Source organism: Oncorhynchus mykiss, chromosome 7, assembly GCF_013265735.2.
Source record: "Oncorhynchus mykiss isolate Arlee chromosome 7, USDA_OmykA_1.1, whole genome shotgun sequence".
Taxonomy (NCBI): Eukaryota; Metazoa; Chordata; class Actinopteri; order Salmoniformes; family Salmonidae; genus Oncorhynchus; species Oncorhynchus mykiss.
Genome location: NC_048571.1, coordinates 87,593,213 through 87,607,788, shown reverse-complemented (window position 1 = coordinate 87,607,788; position 14,576 = coordinate 87,593,213). Strand labels below are relative to the sequence as shown.

Below are 14,576 nucleotides of genomic sequence, written 5' to 3'. Positions count from 1 at the left end.
GCTTTATGTTTTGGATCATTGTCTTGTTGGAAGACAAATCTCCGTCCCAGTCTCAGGTCTTTTGCAGACTCCATCAGGTTTTCTTCCAGAATGGTCCTGTATTTGGCTCCATCCATCTTCCCATCAATTTTAACCATCTTCCCTGTCCCTGCTGAAGAAAAGCAGGCCCAAACCATGGTGCTGCCACCACCATGTTTGACAGTGGGGATGGTGTGTTCAGCTGTGTTGCTTTTACGCCAAACATAACGTTTTGCATTGTTGCCAAAAAGTTCAATTTTGGTTTCATTTGACCAGAGCACCTTCTTCCACATGTTTGGTGTGTCTCCCAGGTGGCTTGTGGCAAACTTTAAACTACACTTTTTATGGATATCTTTAAGAAATGGCTTTCTTCTTGCCACTCTTCCATAAAGGCCAGATTTGTGCAATATACGACTGATTGTTGTCCTATGGACAGAGTCTCCCACCTGAGCTGTAGATCTCTGTAGTTCATCCAGAGTGATCATGGGCCTCTTGGCTGCATCTCTGATCAGTCTTCTCCTTGTATGAGCTGAAAGTTTAGAGGGACGGCCAGGTCTTGGTAGATTTGCAGTGGTCTGATACTCCTTCCATTTCAATATTATCGCTTGCACAGTGCTCCTTGGGATGTTTAAAGCTTGGGAAATCTTTTTGTATCCAAATCCGGCTTTAAACTTCTTCACAACAGTATCTCGGACCTGCCTGGTGTGTTCCTTGTTCTTCATGATGCTCTGTGCGCTTTTAACGGACCTCTGAGACTATCACAGTGCAGGTGCATTTATACGGAGACTTGATTACACACAGGTGGATTGTATTTATCATCATTAGTCATTTAGGTCAACATTGGATCATTCAGAGATCCTCACTGAACTTCTGGAGAGAGTTTGCTGCACTGAAAGTAAAGGGGCTGAATAATTTTGCACGCCCAATTTTTCAGTTTTTGATTTGTTAAAAAAGTTTGAAATATCCAATAAATGTCGTTCCACTTCATGATTGTGTCCCACTTGTTGTTGATTCTTCACAAAAAAATAGTAGTTTTATATCTTTATGTTTGAAGCTTGAAATGTGGCAAAAGGTCGCAAAGTTCAAGGGGGCCGAATACTTTCGCAAGGCACTGTATTCCGGACTTCGACATTGCTCGTTCAGATATTTCTTTATTTTTACTTTATGGACTGTGTCTATATTGCTTTGGATTTGGTGTTACTGCACTGTTGGAGCTAGAAACACAAGCATTTCGCTGCACCTTACGATAACATCTGCAAATATGTGTACATGACCAATAAACTTTGATTTGATAAAAATGATTGGTGATGATCCTATAATTAGCCTAGTACCGCTCTCTGTGATCATTCCTAGCTCTGGCTCACTCAGTGTTCTAACACCACCTCATTCTCTCTCTGTGATCATTCCTAACTCTGGCTCACTCAGTGTTCTAACACCACCTCATTCTCTCTCTGTGATCATTCAGTGTTCTAACACCACCTCATTCTCTCTCTGTGATCACTCAGTGTTCTAACACCACCTCATTCTCTCTCTGTGATCATTCAGTGTTCTAACACCACCTCATTCTCTCTCTGTGATCATTCAGTGTTCTAACACCACCTCATTCTCTCTCTGTGATCACTCAGTGTTCTAACACCACCTTATTCTCTCTCTGTGATCATTCCTATCTCTGGCTCACTCAGTGTTCTAGCACCACCTCATTCTCTCTCTGTGATCATTCCTATCTCTGGCTCACTCAGTGTTCTAACACCACCTCATTCTCTCTCTGTGATCATTCAGTGTTCTAACACCACCTCATTCTCTCTCTGTGAACACTCAGTGTTCTAACACCACCTTATTCTCTCTCTGTGATCATTCCTATCTCTGGCTCACTCAGTGTTCTAGCACCACCTCATTCTCTCTCTGTGATCATTCCTATCTCTGGCTCACTCAGTGTTCTAACACCACCTCATTCTCTCTCTGTGATCATTCAGTGTTCTAACACCACCTCATTCTCTCTCTGTGATCACTCAGTGTTCTAACACCACCTCATTCTCTCTCTGTGATCATTCAGTGTTCTAACACCACCTCATTCTCTCTCTGTGATCATTCAGTGTTCTAACACCACCTCATTCTCTCTCTGTGATCACTCAGTGTTCTAACACCACCTTATTCTCTCTCTGTGATCATTCCTATCTCTGGCTCACTCAGTGTTCTAGCACCACCTCATTCTCTCTCTGTGATCATTCCTATCTCTGGCTCACTCAGTGTTCTAACACCACCTCATTCTCTCTCTGTGATCATTCAGTGTTCTAACATCACCTCATTCTCTCTCTGTGAACACTCAGTGTTCTAACACCACCTTATTCTCTCTCTGTGATCATTCCTATCTCTGGCTCACTCAGTGTTCTAGCACCACCTCATTCTCTCTCTGTGATCATTCCTATCTCTGGCTCACTCAGTGTTCTAACACCACCTCATTCTCTCTCTGTGATCATTCAGTGTTCTAACACCACCTCATTCTCTCTCTGTGATCGCTCAGTGTTCTAACACCACCTCATTCTCTCTCTGTGATCACTCAGTGTTTTAACACCACCTCATTCTCTATACTCACTCACTAACCAAAGAGTGATGTTAAGGAAGTGAATGAAGGCTTGAGATCTACAGTATACAGTCGAAGTCGGAAGTTTACATACACCTTAGCCAAATACATTTAAACTCAGTTTTTCACAATTCCTGACATTTAATCCTAGTAAAAATATTCCCCTATTTTAGGTAAGTTAGGATCACCACTTTATTTTAAGAATGTGAAATGTCAGAATAATAGTAGAGAGAATGATTTATTTCAGATTTTTTTTTCTTTCATCACATTCCCAGTGGGTCAGAAGTTTACATACACTCAATTAGTATTTGGTAGCATGGCCTTTAAATTGTTTAACTTGGGTCAAACGTTTTGGGTAGCCTTCCACAAGCTTCCCACAATAAGTTGGGTGCATTTTGGTCCATTCCTCCTGACAGAGCTGGAGAAACGGAGTCAGGTTTGTAGGCCTCCTTGCTCACACACGCTTTTTCAGTTCTGCCCACAAATCTTCTACAGGATTGAGGTCAGGGCTTTGTGATGGCCAGTCCAATACCTTGACTTTGTTGTCCTTAAGCCATTTTGCCACAACTTTGGAAGTATGCTTGGGGTCATTGTCCATTTGGAAGATCCATTTGTGACCAAGCTTTAACTTCCTGACTGATGTCTTGAGATGTTGCTTCAATATATCCACATAATTGTCCTCCCTCATGATGCCATCTTTTCTGTGATGTGCACCAGTCTCTCCTGCAGCAAAGCACCTCCACAACATGATGCTGCCACCCCTGGGCTTCACGGTTGGGATGGTGTTCTTCGGCTTGCAAGCATCCCCCTTTTGCCTCCAAACATAACGATGGTCATTATGGCCAAACAGTTATATTTTTGTTTCATCAGAGGACATTTCTCCAAAAAGTACAATCTTTGTCCCCATGTGTAGTTGCAAACCGTAGTCTGGCTTTTTCATGGCGGTTTTGGAGCAGTGGCTTCTTCCTTGCTGAGCGGCCTTTCAGGTTATGTTGATATAGGACTCGTTTTACTGTGGATATAGATACTTTTGTGCCTGTTTCCTCCAGCATCTTCACAAGGTCCTTTGCTGCTGTTCTGGGATAATTCCCACTTTTCACACCGAAGTACGTTCATCTCTAGGAGACAGAAAGCGTCTCCTTCCTGAGCGGTATGACGGCTGCGTGGTTCCATGGTGTTTATACTTGCATACTATTGTTTGTACAGATGAACGTGTTACCTTCAGGGATTTGGAAATTGCTCCCAAGGATGAACCAGACTTGTGGAGGTCTACAATGTTTTTTTCTAATGTCTTGGCTGATTCATTTTGATTTTCCCATGATGTCAAGCAAAGAGGCACTGAGTTTGAAGGTAGACCTTGAAATACATCCACAGGTACACCTCCAATTGACTCAAATTATGTCAATTAGCCTATCAGAAGCTTCTAAAGCCAATACATAATTTTCTGGAATTTTCCGAGATGTTTAAAGGCACAGTCAACTTAGTGTATGTAAACTTCTGACCCACTGGAATTGTGATATAGTGAATTATAAGTTAAATAATCTGTCTGTAAACAATTGTTGGAAAAATGACTTGTGTCATACACAAAGTAGATGTCCTAACTGACTTGCAAACTATAGTTTGTTAACAAGAAATTTGTGGAGTGGTTGAAAAATGAGTTTTAATGACTCCAACCTAAGTGTATGTAAACTTCCGACTTCAACTGTAAATGCATCAACACACAATGAAATACACTTTTTAGGTTGAAATGATAGGAAATATATCAATTATGACTTGAACATGAATATTAAAATATAAGTAGGTGCCTGGTATACTACATAATTTAAATAAACATTCACAAATACATTTCCCCCGTATTTAAATTGTATCTGTGTTTGAGACAGTGCATTAATGTCACTGGCTTTGGCTGTTCTCCCACGTTTCTGACGCTCTTCGTTCAAGCACTTACATAAATGTGGATCTGACTCCCTCTCTATTGGTCGAGCTTCCTTTTCCTTGACTTGATGTCGGCAGTCATTTTATGTAATTTTTTTTGTTGCTTTTATCGTCCTTCCCTTTAAGATAGATGAAACGTTGTTACATATCACAGTGAACATTGCTTCATGACATCTCTAGGTGAAGAGTCAGTTGATAGAAATGTAGGCTTTCGGTGAAGATTACTCGGGTATTTTCATAGAAAGACTTTGATTGAGCAGGTTCGGCGGCAGGAAGAGAAGAGAGGGAGAGAGCGAGAGGAGTGTTTCATTGTAACAACCGAAGTCTAGCCTACAGTACGGTAACAGAACTGATTGTAGCCATTAATTGCATGCATTTAATACTGTGTAGCCAGATTATATGGCCGGCAAGGAAAAACTAGCCTATTCACCTGAAAGTTAACATTTTAAAGATGGCCGATTAGCTTACTCATAACCATATTAGTGAGTAAGGATATTAGTGAGATCTATTATGACGATCGTGGGTGTTTTTCTGGCTATTGGCTATTTTCCGGCACCTGATCTGATTGTTATGTGTGTCTGATCTGTAAAAAAAACAGGAAGTAACAATTATTTTGTTTCAGTAGTTTTTATTGGGAAATGGTGAGGCTGTGCATACGTAATAATTTCAGAAGTGTGTCCTGAAACATGAGTCGACAGTCCCTATGCAGAACAATGGACAGTTGACACCCCTAGGGGATTGGTTGAATACACTGCACAGCACAGTGTCCTGAATGGTGAATGACTGCAGTTTCCAATTAATGGTCTGCTCAGAGCTGACCCTTTTACATAACTAAACTCAAATGGCACTCTTACATAGTGTGTGTGTGTGTGTGTGTGTGTGGAAAATGACTAGGGTGGACTGTAATTTAGGTTCAGGACTGTTGCTGCCATCATGGACTGTATAAGCTAGGCTTAAAAAAACCAAAGTTTTTTACCTTTATTTAACTATGCAAGTCAGTTAAGAACAAATTCATATTTTCAATGACAGCCTAGGAACAGTGGGTTAACTGCCTGTTCAGGGGCAGAACGACAGATTTGTACTTTGTCAGCTCGGGGGTTTGAACTTGCAACCTTCCGGTTACTAGTCCAACACTCTAACGACTAGGCTACCCTGCCGCCCCAGGGAAGCTAGGTTCAGAACTGTTGCTGCCACCATGGACCGTAAGCTAGGTTCAGGACTGTTGCTGCCACCATGGATCGTGAGCTAGGTTCAGGACTGTTACTGCCACCATGGACTGTAAGCTATGTTCAGAACTGTTGCTGCCACCATGGACTGTAAGCTAGGTTCAGAACTGTTGCAGCCACCATGGACTGTAAACTAGGTTCAGGACTGTTGCTGCCACCATGGACTGTATGCTAGGTTCAGGACTGTTGCTGCCACCATGGACTGTAAGCTAGATTCAGAACTGTTGCTGCCACCATGGACTGTGAGCTAGGTTCAGGACTGTAAGCTAGGTTCAGGACTGTTGCTGCCACCATGGACTGTAAGCTAGGTTCAGGACTGTAAGCTAGGTTCAGGACTGTAAGCTAGGTTCAGGACTGTTGCTGCCACCATGGACTGTAAGCTAGGTTCAGGACTGTTGCTGCCACCATGGACTGTAAGCTAGGTTCAGGACTGTTGCTGCCACCATGGACTGTAAGCGAGGTTCAGGACTGTTGCTGCCACCATGGACTGTAAGCTAGATTCAGAACTGTTGCTGCCACCATGGACTGTGAGCTAGGTTCAGGACTGTAAGCTAGGTTCAGGACTGTTGCTGCCACCATGGACTGTAAGCTAGGTTCAGGACTGTAAGCTAGGTTCAGGACTGTAAGCCAGGTTCAGGACTGTTGCTGCCACCATGGACTGTAAGCTAGGTTCAGGACTGTAAGCTAGGTTCAGGACTGTAAGCTAGGTTCAGAACTGTTGCTGCCACCATGGACTGTAAGCTAGGTTCAGGACTGTAAACTAGGTTCAGAACTGTAAGCTAGGTTCAGGACTGTTGCTGCCACCATGGACTGTAAGCTAGGTTCAGGACTGTAAGCTAGGTTCAGGACTGTTGCAGCCACCATGGACTGTAAGCTAGGTTCAGAACTGTTGCTGCCACCATGGACTGTAAGCGAGGTTCAGGACTGTTGCTGCCACCATGGACTGTAAGCTAGGTTCAGGACTGTTGCTGCCACCATGGACTGTAAGCTAGGTTCAGGACTGTTGCTGCCACCATGGGCTGTAAGCTAGATTCAGAACTGTTGCTGCCACCATGGACTGTAAGCTAGGTTCAGGACTGTAAGCTAGGTTCAGGACTGTTGCTGCCACCATGGACTGTAAGCTAGGTTCAGGACTGTTGCTGCCACCATGGACTGTAAGCTAGGTTCAGGACTGTTGCTGCCACCATGGACTGTAAGCTAGGTTCAGGACTGTTGCTGCCACCATGGGCTGTAAGCTAGGTTCAGAACTGTTGCTGTCACCATGGACTGTAAGCTAGGTTCAGGACTGTTGCTGCCACCATGGACTGTAAGCTAGATTCAGAACTGTTGCTGCCACCATGGACTGTAAGCTAGGTTCAGGACTGTAAGCTAGGTTCAGGACTGTTGCTGCCACCATGGACTGTAAGCTAGGTTCAGGACTGTTGCTGCCACCATGGACTGTAAGCTAGGTTCAGGACTGTTGCTGCCACCATGGACTGTAAGCTAGGTTCAGGACTGTTGCTGCCACCATGGACTGTAAGCTAGGTTCAGAACTGTTGCTGCCACCATGGACTGTAAGCTAGGTTCAGGACTGTTGCTGCCACCATGGACTGTAGGCTAGATTCAGAACTGTTGCTGCCACCATGGACTGTAAGCTAGGTTCAGGACTGTAAGCTAGGTTCAGGACTGTTGCTGCCACCATGGACTGTAAGCTAGGTTCAGGACTGTTGCTGCCACCATGGACTGTAAGCTAGGTTCAGAACTGTTGCTGCCACCATGGACTGTAAACTAGGTTCGGGACTGTTGCTGCCACCATGGATCGTAAGATAGGTTCAGGACTGTTGCTGCCACCGTGGACTGTAAGCTAGGTTCAGGACTGTTGCTGCTACCTTGGACTGTAAGCTAGGTTCAGGACTGTTGCTGCCACCATGGACTGTAAGCTAAGTTCAGGACTGTTGCTGCCACCATGGACTGTAAGCAAGGTGCAGGACTGTTGCTGCCATCATGGACTGTGAGCTAGGTTCAGAACTGTTGATGCCAACATGGACTGTAAGCTAGGTTCAGGACTGTTGCTGCCACTTAACTGGCTCTTGTTACAGGTGTTAATATGTTTAACAGGCGCATGTTGCAGGTGTTGATATGTTTAACTGGCTCATGTTGCAGGTGTTAACCTTTCTAGCACAGGCGGAACCCCTCAACAACATTCTGCTGAAAAGGCAGTGCGCGAAATTCAAAAATATTTTTTTTAAATATGTAACTTTCACATGTTAACAAGTCCAGCCAAAGATAGTAGTCACAAAAAGCAGAAATATAGATCAAATCAATCACTAACCTTTGATGATCTTCATCAGATGACACTCATAGGACATCATGTTACACAATACATGTATGTTTTGTTCGATAATGTGCATATTTATATCCAAAAATCTCAGTTTACATTGACGCGTTACGTGCAATAATGTTTTGATTCCAAAACATCCGGGGGAATACTCAAAATAAACATTGATAAAAGATACTAGTGTTATTCACAGAATTAAAGATAGACTTCTAATTAATGCAACCGCTGTGTCAGATTTCAAAAAAGCATAATCTGAGAACGGCGCTCAGAACCCAAAACAGCCAGAGGAATATCCGCCATTTTAGAATCAACAAAGTTAGAAACAACACCATAAATATTCACTTACCTTTGATGATCTTCATCAGAAGGCACTCCCATTAATCCCAGTTCGACAATAAATGACTGATTTGTTCCATAAAGTTCCATAATTTATGTCCAAATAGCCACTTGTTGTTAGCGTGTTCAGCCCAGTAATCCATCTTCATGAGGCGCGAGCATTTCATCCAAACAAAAACTCTAATAGTTCCGTTACAGTCCTTTAGAAACATGTCAAACGATCTATGGAATCAATCATTAGGATGTTTTTAACATAAAACATCAATAATGTTCCAACCGGAGAATTCCTTTGTCTTCAGAAAGGCACTGGAACGAGAGGTAACTCTGTCGGGAGCGCACGTCATGAGACCAAGGCTCTCTGCCAGACCACTGACCACAGAATCCTCATTCAAGTTTCAAAAGACGGTTGACATCTAGTGGAAGCCCTAGGAAGTGCAACCTCATCCATATCTCAATGTGTATTTGGTAGGCCAAGCTTTGAAAAACTACAAACCTCAGATGTCTTCGTGGTTGGATTTTTCTCAGGTTTTCGCCTGCCATATGAGTTTTGTTATACACAGACATCATTCAAACAGTTTTAGAAACTTCAGTGTTTTCTATCCAATAATAATATGCATATATTAGCATCTGGGACAGAGTAGGGGGCAGTTCACTCTGGGCACGCTATTCATCCAAAAGTGAAAATGCTGCCCCCTATCCCAAAAAGGTTAATTTGTTTAACTGGCTCATGTTGCAGGTGTTAATAACTGTGTTGTTTGCAGGGAACTGCAGCGCTACAGCCATGGATGTAGACGTGGTGAACATGTTTGTCCTGGCGGGAGGAACTCTAGTCATCCCTATCCTGGCCTTCTTTGCCTCATTCTACATGTGGCCTGCTGCTATCATCCATGTCTACAACTGGTAAGAACTGCACTAAGGGAGTGAAAATGGTTGGCCGGCCCTTTAGCTAAATCTATATTACCTAAACCCTCTAAAAAAAATAAACAAGTGACCCCTATACCCAAAATGAAACAAAGTGGATAGCAGAGATATGCCACAGTGGATATGCCATTTAGAAACTGTTCTTCATCCTGTAAGCATTACATGGCAACGCAGGAATTTTGATAAAGCACAGGGTTGCGGGCGAGAAGGTTGTGGGTTGTGAGAAGGTTGTGGGTTTGCAGACCACCGTGGACAAGAGTAGGGGTGGAAAGATATAATTTACATTATAAGCATTGCATCGGAATCTAAACTCAGCAAAAAAAGAAACGTCCTCACTGTCAACTGTCAACTGTAAACATGTGTAAATATTTGTATGAACATACGATTCAACAACTGAGACATAAACTGAACACAGACAGACTTCCACAGACATGTGACTGACAGAAATTGAATAATGTGTCCCTGAACAAAGGGGGAGTCAAAATCAAAAGTAACAGTCGGTATCTGGTGTGGCCACTAGCTGCATTAATTACTGCAGTGCATCTCCTCATGGACTGCACCAGATTTGCCAGTTCTTCCCGTGAAATGTTACCTCAGGTTCCCGGACATTTCTGGAGGGAATGGCCCTAGCCCTCACCCTCCGATCCAACAGGTCCCAGACATTTCTGGAGGGACTGGCCCTAGGCCTCACCCTCTGATCCAACAGGTCCCAGACATTTCTGTGGGGGAATGGCCCTAGCCCTCACCCTCTGATCCAACAGGTCCCAGACATGCTCAATGGGATTGAGATCCGGGCTCTCGCTGGCCATGGCAGAACACTGACATTCCCATCTTGCAGGAAATCACACACAGAACGAGCAGTATGGCTGGTGGCATTGTCATGCTGGAGGGTCATGCCAGGATGAGCCTGCAGGAAGGGTACCACATGAGGGAGGAGGACGTCTTCCCTGTCACGCACAGTGTTGAGACTGCCTGCAATGACAACAAGCTCAGTCCGATGATGCTGTGACACACTGCGCCAGACCATGACGGACCCTCCACCACCAAATCGATCCCGCTCCAGAGTACAGGCCTCGGTGTAACGCTCATTCCTTCGACGATAATCGCAAATCCAACCATCACCCCTGGTGAGACAAAACCGCGACTCATCAGTGAGAGCACTTTTTTCCAGTCTTGTCAGTCCAGCGATGGGTTTGTGCCCATAGACAGTGATGTCTGGTGAGGACCTACCTTACAACAGGCCTACAAGCCCTCAGTCCAGCCTCTCTCAGCCTATTGCGGACAGTCTGAGCACTGATGGAGGGATTGTGTGTTCCTGGTGTAACTTCCTGGTCTCTCTGTTGTGCTGTCTTAGGCGTCTCACAGTACGGACATTGCAATTTATTGCCTTGGCCACGTTTGCAGTCCTCATGCCTCCTTGCAGCATGCCAAGGGCACGATCACAGAGATGAGCAGGGACCATGGGCATCTTTCTTTTGGTGTTTTTCAGAGTCAGCAGAAAGGTTTCTCTAGTGTCCAAAGTTTTCATAACGTTAATTGCCAACCGTTTGTAAGCTGTTATTGTCTTAATGACCGTTCCACAGGTGCATGTTCATTAATTGTTTATGGTTCATTGAACAAGCATGGGAACCAGTGTTTTTAACCCTTTACAATGAAGATCTGTGGAGTTATTTGGATTTTTACGAATTATCTTTGAAAGACGGGGTCCTGAAAAAGGGCCGTTTCTTTTTTTGGGGCTGAGTTTATCATCGTATTTGCAGGTCAGAGAAAAAAATCGCATTTCTGTCATGCAATTCTACGTCATTTTACATATTCGCTGATTTGTTATTTTTTTTTAACACTGCACAAATTACAGGCTAAGAATGGAGTGAGAGAGAGGACTATGTGTTCATTTGATCATAATTCTCCAATGCCAAAACAGTGTGTCTTATATTTGCCATGAAACTGTCCCTGTTTGCAAATGATTAAATCTGAGACGTCATTAGGAATCTCATGGTACGTTCAGAAGTTAGTTTTACCTTTCCACCCCAGACAGAGCACTGCTATCTACTCTTCTTCTGTGGTTTAACCCAACGAGTCAAGGTCACAAGTGTTTCCCTAAAAGCTGTCTGGGTTTAAACATCTTCTATTGTACAGAAAGTGAATAGCTTAATCAATTAATAGTGATAGTAATAGATGGATTTTTTTTTTGTCTCCTCAACTATAGAAAGTTGTACCTCCTGAATGTCAAAGAAACGAAACAATTATATCCCTAAATGCTTTGGAGTCACCTCTTTCCCAAACAGTTAGTTTGTATCATAAAGCGTTGCGAACCAAACCGCTGTCATAGACTTTAATTAATCAGAATTATTCTCTTAGAAATCTTAAGCTAACGAGTGGTAGGCCTGTCTTTACTAAAGGAAGGCCTATGGAACATAGGCCTTCATAGGCCTGTCATACCCACTCCATTCCGGTCCTGGTTTTAACTTAACAGCTCTTCACTGGCACGGAGGTAGGCTATTTAAAGAGTGCATGGTGGATGGAGGAATTGACCTACAAATCTATTGATATAGCAGCCTGTAGCCTAATTTCCTCTGTCAAACAGGCCTTGCTCTTATTTCCTAAATGGGAAGAAATAGGCTCCAACACAAAGTCATCTTGTTGTTAATAATTAAAATGAAGATGTTGAAATCGGTTATGCCTACTGGAATGCGTCTTTCAGCTCCATGAGCTGTCCATTTCTGATTGATTGTGACCGTGACTGCTGTTTCAAGTATCAGCATCACAGTGTAAGTTAGCAGAATCTGGCTTATTGTGAGGCCAATAACTCTGATAAATTCATCACGGGCAAGAAACACAATATTCTATGATAGTAGTAGCAAGCTATCAAAGTTGACCTCCGGTCCTCCTTCTCACCTTCGCGCTCTTCTGCTCAAACCGAACAGGCCGTATAGGCTAGAGTGCATTTTATAGAGGAGGCCTAATAAGATGAACATAACGAAGAAGCATTTGACTCTCCTCCTGAACCGCCTCTGTAGGCCTACACAGCACAGCCATTGGTTAGTTAGAGAGCACACAACAACGTTTTTGATCAGCAAGAGCAGAGCAGGCCGGGGCTCAGGGTTGGAATATCCATTGCGGTGTGTAATGCAGCCTAGGGAGGCCGCCACACCGGCAGTCACTAGTCATGAAGGTAGTCAAATTCCACATGTAGTCACGGTAATTAGTCTTCTCTAAGCTCTGATGCTGCTTATGGTCATTAGTAGCCTACCAAACTTGTTAACTGTCTGGTATTCAGCACTCGATTGTCCCTCTAACCACTCTGACATCAATGTAATGGAAAATCGAATCAAACACTTCATGAGAGCTCATGTTGTGCAACATTTCTATAGGCTATGCAATTGCGTGAGAAAACAGAGTGATGGCCTCTACTAAAAAGAGGAGGATCCCATCAGCTTTCTATAGACTTGGTCTTTCCTAATATTAAGCACATTGCTTCTCTTTACAACAGGAGTATAGCCTACCTGGCTGGCATGAAAATGAATCTCGGGAAAAGCGTCCTCTATTCGCTATGTAAGTTCATAGATTACATGTTTTTCCGCTGTCCCTGTTTCGAGACGCATATCATTTAGTATATGTAAAGACAAGATTAAATCAAGAATAGTTTGATGGGTGACTATTAGCTTATCACTTGTGAATTATATACTATCACTTGTAAATGATGCCCAGCATCATTCACAGGTGTGACTTTTTCGAATCATAGTCGCACACCTCATGTAGCCTGGCCCATAGGCCTATATGTTTTAATAAGGTTAGTATCACACCTCATGTAGCCTACCCCATAGGCCTATATGTTTTAATAAGGTTAGTATCACACCTCATGTACCCTAGTCCATAGGCCTATATGTTTTAATAAGGTTAGTATCACACCTCATGTAGCCTAGTCCATAGTCCTATATGTTTTAATAAGGTTTGTATCACAACTAAAGTGGCCAAATAACTTTATTTAAATTAAGGACATCAACCCATTTTACAAGGGGTGTAGAGCCTAACTGGGATACATAAGCAGAGTGAGAGTTTGGGGAAGATCATTTTCACCATAAAAATGCCCCTTTTATAATAAAAGCATTACCTGCATAATCACATTTGCGGTTACTTTTGATAATGGTGTTTTCCGCTAATGGAACATTTGTGCTTATAGTCTAATACCATGTGCGCATTGCTGCGCTTGTAATGTGAGGAATGGTTTATTTTAGGGTGCATTACGACCACAACGGGGATGCCGCTGTGAAATTCGAGGCATTATCAAGTGAATGAGAGACTGATGAAGTGTGTACAGCCTGCACAAAAAAACAAAGCAGAGCTTTTCAAGCGACTTTTTTCAAATCGCCATTAGTCTCGTCATGCAGCCTTACAATGTATTATACATCTAAACATATATCCCAACGTTTGTATCTCAACTAAAGTTATATTAATTACTCTAAATTAAGCATCTAGGAGGACCTGTTTCTTTGTTGACCTCTCAACACAGAATAGCCGTGTGACACTCCCACAAATCGGTTGGAGAAAATATATTTTCTATTTTAATTCAGCTTTTTTCAATTGTATTCTTCATACTATAAAATAATGCCACGGAATTCTAAGCTAGATCGAGTGTGCTAAATGAACTAGTGTAGCCCACAGCCATTTGGCATAGCCAGATCAGGACCTGATCTGATAAGGACAACTCAGAGGATGCTATTCTGTTCTTCTGAAATAGACTACATTTTCTTCATATCATGTTTCTTTAGACCTGTCTAAAATAAATAATGGACTTATTGTGATGGTGTAGGTAGAATATATTACATGGATTTATTGTGATGGTGTAGACTATATTACATGGATTTATTGTGATGGTGTAGACTATATTACATGGATTTATTGTGACGGTGTAGGTAGACTATATTACATGGATTTATTGTGATGGTGTAGACTATATTACATGGATTTATTGTGATGGTGTAGGTAGACTATATTACATGGATTTATTGTGACGGTGTAGGTAGACTATATTACATGGATTTATTGTGATGGTGTAGGTAGACTATATTACATGGATTTATTGTGACGGTGTAGGTAGACTATATTACATGGATTTATTGTGACGGTGTAGGTAGACTATATTACATGGATTTATTGTGATGGTGTAGACTATATTACATGGATTTATTGTGATGGTGTAGACTATATTACATGGATTTATTGTGATGGTGTAGACTATATT

The 14,576-nt window shown here is 42.7% G+C and overlaps 1 protein-coding gene across 4 annotated transcripts in view; it reads left to right on the top strand.

Annotated features, from left to right (window-relative positions):
* The first annotated feature begins 4,586 nt into the window (after positions 1 to 4,586).
* The window catches only part of abhd6a (abhydrolase domain containing 6, acylglycerol lipase a), a 35,408-nt gene continuing 25,418 nt past the window's right edge, over positions 4,587 to 14,576 (top strand). For 3 of the 4 annotated variants that reach the window (XR_005052689.1, XR_005052688.1, XM_036984302.1), the window contains exons 1-2: positions 4,589 to 4,869; positions 9,175 to 9,313. Coding sequence is in view for 2 of the 4 variants with exons in the window: in XM_036984302.1 (XP_036840197.1) it covers positions 9,195 to 9,313 (119 nt within the window). In the remaining 2 variants the exon portion in view is untranslated. Of the gene's footprint in view, positions 4,875 to 9,174; positions 9,314 to 14,576 lie in introns of all 4 variants that reach the window. The other variant, XM_036984303.1, reaches the window with a different exon arrangement.